The sequence below is a fragment of the Antrostomus carolinensis genome, unplaced genomic scaffold, assembly GCF_000700745.2.
Source record: "Antrostomus carolinensis isolate BGI_N321 unplaced genomic scaffold, ASM70074v2 scaffold20978, whole genome shotgun sequence".
NCBI classification, from domain to species: domain Eukaryota; kingdom Metazoa; phylum Chordata; class Aves; order Caprimulgiformes; family Caprimulgidae; genus Antrostomus; species Antrostomus carolinensis.
Genome location: NW_010332555.1, coordinates 8431 through 14947, shown reverse-complemented (window position 1 = coordinate 14947; position 6517 = coordinate 8431). Strand labels below are relative to the sequence as shown.

At 40.5% G+C, this 6517-nt stretch overlaps 1 protein-coding gene across 1 annotated transcript in view; it reads left to right on the top strand.

Moving 5' to 3' along the window:
* The window catches only part of EAF1 (ELL associated factor 1), a gene marked incomplete at its 5' end in the record, with an annotated part of 14660 nt that extends 12726 nt beyond the window's left edge, over positions 1–1934 (top strand). The window contains one exon of the mRNA XM_010173563.1: positions 1339–1934. Within this exon, the coding sequence (XP_010171865.1) occupies positions 1339–1385 (47 nt within the window). The remainder of the gene's footprint in view (positions 1–1338) is intronic.
* Between the last annotated feature and the right edge of the window lie 4583 nt (positions 1935–6517).

Here is a 6517-nt window from a genome sequence, read left to right as displayed (position 1 = left end):
ATTTTAGATCAGGTATATTCTAACTGAGTGGAGTTAAAATACTTCATTTACAAGAAACTAGAATTTAGTTGTCATAAATTGTTCTTAAATCCTCCTGAGGCATGTTTGTGTACATCTCTTGGCACCCACGCACAGGGAACTGGTGGAGTTTAAATACAGGTAAATGTAGGGTTTCCAGCTTTGAGAAGGCAAATGTATTATACAGACAATACTGAAAAAGTTGGAAAACTGGAGAGGCATGTCAGTCTTCCTGCCAGTAATGAATGCCTAAGTGAAATCCAAAGTTCAGCAAAGTGAGTAGGACTCTTTCCATTTCCCTGTTTCTGCTTGTTTGCTGCCTCTTCCCTGCTTCTCCTGGGCCATGACAACAATACTGCACAGGTCATTTAACGTCAAGAAACCTCTTACTCCAGGAGAATTTGGGAACTGGTAGGGTAGCTCCTTTTTTCAGGCAATGATTTTTGCTTTTGGATTTAAAATCCTTTTGCCAGCCATTAGTAGCTCTTGAGCATTCAAGTCATGGTGACCATCTACATGGGGAGAATCATCCTTAACCCAAGTTCTCGTTTCATGAAAGGGGAGAGGAAGATGAAGAAATGCAGGGCCTAGCCATTGCATAGCGGCTCTGCAGGGGACTGGTGTTTGGGGCAGGACCATGGGAAAATGCTGGAAGAGCTAGACTCAGTTAAGATAACACAAGCGTGATTCTTGCCCACTTTTATCCCCTCCACATCACCAAATCACAAATGCTCTGCAAAACAGGTCCATATCCTGGCCTTCTTTTGTCTGATCTCTTTTTGCACTTTCAAGGGGCACTTTCAACTGACACAGCGTATGTCAGCTTAGTTCAGCTGATAGCTTTGCGTTGCAATGCCTTTAACATTCCTTTTGGTTTATTGACATGTGGAAGCCTTGTCTCGTTCTACTGAAATGGTCTTAAAACAAAAAAATCTATTTTAAAAGGGTTGAGAAAGCCAGGGAATTCCCCAGTGCCTTGTCCCAGAGCCATATAGGGGAGCTTGGCTGGGTGGAGGCTGTGGAATGCTGGCCTCAGCTGCTAGGGAGTGCTTTTCTCCCACCAGGGAGCAGCTTTGGTGACTGTGGAGCCAAGGATGCTGGGGTTTGGCCTGGTTCCAACCATGTATTAGCCCCATGCAGCTCTTAATATTCTTGGGCATGGGTAGCAGTTCCATTAGATGACAGATGATGTTTGCATTTATTTCTTGTGTTAGTTTAAATCTTGCAGTGTAAATGTGACTGTTCTTTGGTTTGATTGCCATGAAATGTGAATTAACGCCTACCCACTTGTTGTGTTTTGTTGGTTTTTGTTTTCCACAGGAAATGACTTGCAGTTGAGTGAGTCTGGGAGCGACAGTGATGACTAGAGGCTGAGCTTTTGCTGTTTCTATTACATATACATGAAGAACTAATTTACCTTGAAGTGATCCTATTGCTGACTAAGAGGAGCTGGCACAGAGATAGTTCCAAGTGTGGAATTTTAATAGCAAAAATGCATAGCCCTGCAAAATAACAGATGTTGAGGGCTGTTTTACTTTGTGAATTAAGTGTATATTTTGTGTATATTCTAATTCTTTTAAAGCTTTAAATAGATATGTACAGTGGATAAGCCAATATATGTTCCTGTGTTCTTGTCCATCATCTGTAAGTTTAATGTGTAATTTTATGATGTCGTCTAAAAATTTCTTGTTTGTAGAAGATATTCAACCCATCATGACTTTGAGGGGAGACATCTTTGTATCTAGGGTGAGCATGAGCCAACAGTGAGTTTAAAAAAACATGCAGGAGCTCGTGTGTGCACTGAAGTGGGACTGTCATAAATTAAGTTTCAATGCTAAGTTGATTTCTTTGGTTTGGGGCTTTTCTAATGTATTTTTATTGCTATTTATGGTTGATTTAATGGACTTACTTTTAAATGGTTGGAAAAAAAAATCACAAACCATGTTCATGACAGACCTTGCTGCACCAGTGCCTTATAAGCAGGTTTTTTTCACCAGAGCTTCAATTCCTGCCACCTGTCCTATAGGGAGCAATACTCTTCAGATTGCTTTTGCAAACAAGGGCTGATTTCACACACAGCCAATTGTACTCTGAGGGTCGTTACTCTAGCAAGATAAAGGATATACATCAGTCAGCTGAACACATCCAAATAAGAACCAGATCAGCATTTTCTAGTGCGACTGAAATGTCTCATTTAACTCGGACATTCAGACCTAGCCTTCAAAAATATTTAGTAACCTCATTACTAATGAAATTGCAGCATCACAATTACAAGATATTGGACATACTGAAGTTGTAAGACCAGACCCCTGTTTGCAGTTTCCTAGAGAATGCAGAAAGAAAAGATGACTAAACAATTGTGAAACAGCAGAAGTCTCTCTCCCACCACAGTTGTCCAGGTAGACTTTAGTTCATACCAGTTGTTGGACAGGATCTGTGTGCTTGGCAGGATTATCCAGAACATGAAATATTTGCCTAGGGTGAAATTCACCCCTGTTTAAGGGGGTTTAAAGGGTGCTTAGTTGGATTATCATTAACTTGTTTTGCTTGCATGGAAAATGAGTGCCATAGGCAGCCTCTTGTAGCTTGAACAGCAGGCTGACTTTTTAAAACCAAAATTCAGCAGGCATAGGACAAGTGGCACTGTAGCTGTGGTGTAATCCAGGGGAATAGGAAGCTGAATTGGGTGCCTCTCCATTCTGAAGTGTCTGCTTTGCACTGCTTTTGTCTGTCAGTTTGTATTTTAACTCCTGTTTGTTTACTGAGCTCTTTCCTTTTTTTTTAAGGTGTTGAAGAGCAAGGGGACATTTGAAGGGAGATTTTATGAAATTGATTATTTTTTAGCATTCGATACATTTAGGCATATTTTTGCATTACTGTACATACATTTAAAAATACTTGGTTTTTTAGAAGTGTTTTATGATGTGGGTACATATTTTAACAGACAGTTATGAAATATACTTGATGTAAAGCCAAAATTGCTCTCCTTTTTTTTTTCTCCCCCCCCCCTCCATGTTCCTCCCCCAGTAGTAAATTGCTCTGTTATAGCAAGCTTGTACCAATTTGGGTTTTTACACTGTGGTGCAGGAGATCTGTGTAGTAGTTGGCAGTCTAATGCTAATGCTGCTCCTGACTTTTCCTCAGCTTAAGGTTTGAATAAGCAGGAAGACATTTCTCTGATGCCATTTCCCCACTAATGCAGCTTATTCCTGAGTTCTGTTGACATTATTTGAAGCAGTGCACCATTTTCATTGCTTATCATTCACTGGCTGCTCACACATTCTAAAATCCAGGACATGTCACAGGAAGTTTACTAATTATATGTAAATGAAATATATGAAGCTTGAGAGGATAAGGCAACACCAGGCTACATTGATTTGAATTGCCAATTTTAATATGGTTTAGATTGGCAAGTGGGAAAGCTTCACTCACATAATCAATTTCTGCCTTGTTTTGTATTTGTACTCTAGGTCACCTTTCCCTGCTATCCCTCCCTAAAAGATTTCTTCCCCTCTCTGTTGATAATGAAATCAACATTTTTTCACACAATTACAGACAGCTTTTGATCTACATTTGGCCATTCTTCGTGCCCCATGGAGGTGCATTGTGTCAAGGGTGGCCAACCTGTTTGTGAGCTGTTTAGCTGCATGTCCCACACCCAGACTACAGCATCTGGCTGTCCACAGGGCTGGTGAGTAATGCAGCCCGCTCCTGGGCACAAGCAGGACAGTCCCTACACCTGTGTGACCAGCCCATCCCCTTCCTGCCACTGTGTCCCGAGAGGCTCCTGGCATCTCCTGCTGCAGAAGCTCTCTGGGATCTCCACCTTTCCCACAGCTCTCATGGGTAGGTGGCACGTGTTTTGTGAAGGTGAAGCATGTTCAAACTTCGATAGGCAACTTGGAAGATCAGAAAGGGTGGCTGCCACCCAATGGCTGTTTTAAAGCCATTGCCAGCCTGACATTTTGATTGGGGCTCTTAAAATTTTATGTTTCATATATTAAGAAATAGTAAAAGTTATCCATCCCTTCCTATTAAATGGTTGTTTATTTGTTCATGATTTGTGGCAAGTTTTATTCAGATGGAAATTGGAATTCAAATTACTTGCAGAAAAGCAGTTATTTAAAATTCCTTTAATTAATTGGCAATATCTTTTAACATGCTGGAGAAATAAGTTGACAAAAATATATTTTTATTAAACCTGGTAATGAAACAAAGTGTTCCTGGTAGGTTCTAATCCTGCAGGATTTTAGCACTAGTGGATCTTCCCACCTTACGCTACTTTTTACACGTAAAGTAGGAACATCTTTTTTATGCCAGTTAGTTTAAATGTGAATTAGCAGTGCATATGGAATGCAATTATCTGAATGAAATGAAACTAAGTAAATATTTATTTGCATTCATGGGAAAGCTGCCTGCTGGCTCTGGTGAGGTTAGCAGTTCAAGACAGCTTTGGTTTCTGGTGGTATCTTCTATTCAGTGACTTCATCCATTTCAGTGGTCTGACTTTGCTTAGAACTTCAGCAGCAAACATGTCCTGCTTAGGACTTTTCCCACAATTAGAATTGCTCTAGGAGTAGTAGTCAATAAGGATTTAAATTGATTCAATTAGATTGACATAATTTCAACTACAGTTACTAATTTTTTTTTTTTTTTTAATAAAAAGGTTTTGTTGGTTGGTTTGGGGTTTTTTTTTGTTTGTTTTTTTCAAAAAGGACAGATTCAATCACCTGCTTGTGACACCTTAAAATATGGTTGTAGAATGCCCAAGCTGGTGTTTCAAATTCCAGTCATGCAGAAAAGCTTCCACCCGCCTTTACCCTTGTTCCCCTCCTGAGGGCTGACCAGCCCTGTGAGAAGAAACGGCTGTAATCGCTCAAGCTAAACCACAGGCACAGTCACCTCCCAGCAAAACGTGTCCCAGTCCCCTGATGAGGCACACGTTTGTAAGAGGGCACTGCGCGACCCTCACTTGTTCCACCAAAGCATCCCCCTCCTGTCATAAGTCTTGGCTGAACCAACTTTGTCAAGAAGGCAGACTGATAGGAAAATGTTTGTTTTCTTCAGCATTGCCAGGAATAGCTCAAAGCGTAACTGTGGGTAGTACATCTATTTTGAAGAATCTATGCCTAACTTGATTTGCACAGTTTGCTTTATTATAGACTAGCTATATGCCTGGTTTATAGCTATGTACAGAAACAGTTTACTGGGCAAAGAAAGACTATAAGTCTTTTTTTTCCTCCTTCAAAGTCTATTTATTTGAATAAAAAAATTAACAATCCATGCATGTCTTTTTTTTCTTCTTCTTCTTTTATTTTCTTTATTTGGAAACTAAGAAAAATGTAGCCTGGATTTGCTTGTAATGGAGAACACTTATTTTCAGTAATTGCCTGCACTTCATTGTTCAGTGCTATGCATTTCCTGCTAGCCTCTGAGTCAGAGAGACCCTATGGAAAACACAGCTGCCAAGCAACGGCATCTTGATGGGATGAAGCCTTCTGCTCATAACTGAGGGTCTTGGGTTCAGGGTTCAACTCCTAATGACTGTCGAATCTACCTGGTTATCTACAGTTTCTTATACACAAAAACACAAGTATTAAATAAGGGAAAAAAAAGCTTTGCAGGTGCTTGCCTTAAAAACAAAAGCTGCTATCTTGGGGAATTGTTGGGACAGACATGTGAATTGAAAGTAGTTGATTGTTATGTATATCATACACCCAAAACCTGTCCGCAAAAGCGAAGCTGATTGACGAATAGTTAGCTGATAACTACCTTTATGTTTATGTGAGGAGGGTGTGTATATAAATTGAAAGGTATCTATTCCCGCTGCTTCCACTCCCTTCCTTTCTTTTGTAATTCCATTATTTCTAGGACATGAATGCTCTCTGCTGCCAAAGTCCTGCAGGAATTTAGAGGCTTTCCTGTAGGGTGGGTGTTGAAATGTTACAAATGCATTAGCTGTATTCACCCTTGTTCTAAATTTATTGTAAATGACAAAGACCTCGTGAATGAATCCATCTCCCTCCCTCTCCTTGGCTTTGCCTTTACTGGCACTAAACACTGTTCCTTTGGACAGCAGACAAACAAGGGGAGAGAGATGAGAGAGGGTGAAATACTTCAAGCTGCTGCTCCATACTTTGAGGTTGCTCTCTTGCAAAGCCATGGTCTGAGCCAACCTGACTTGATCTGGCAGCATCCTTGTGAATAAGACACAAAATTAATTACTCCCATTGCCCTGTGGCTGGGAGAAGTAGAGTTAGGAGAAAAAGTGAGTTAGAAATATCTTGCTAAAGGGATTTGTGCAAGAGTTTTGGTGAGATGTTTGGCCCTGCTAAGTTAAATTTAGTTCTGCCAGTGAGTTTTTGTGTGGGGAATCCCTGTCTCCCTGACCTTTTGGGCAGATGCTGATGGAAGCAGGGGCTGGAGCGAGGCTGAGGTTTTTTTTTTTATGTGCTGTTGGGTTTATGTTTATGTGCTGTGTGTCTTTAAAATGGCACTG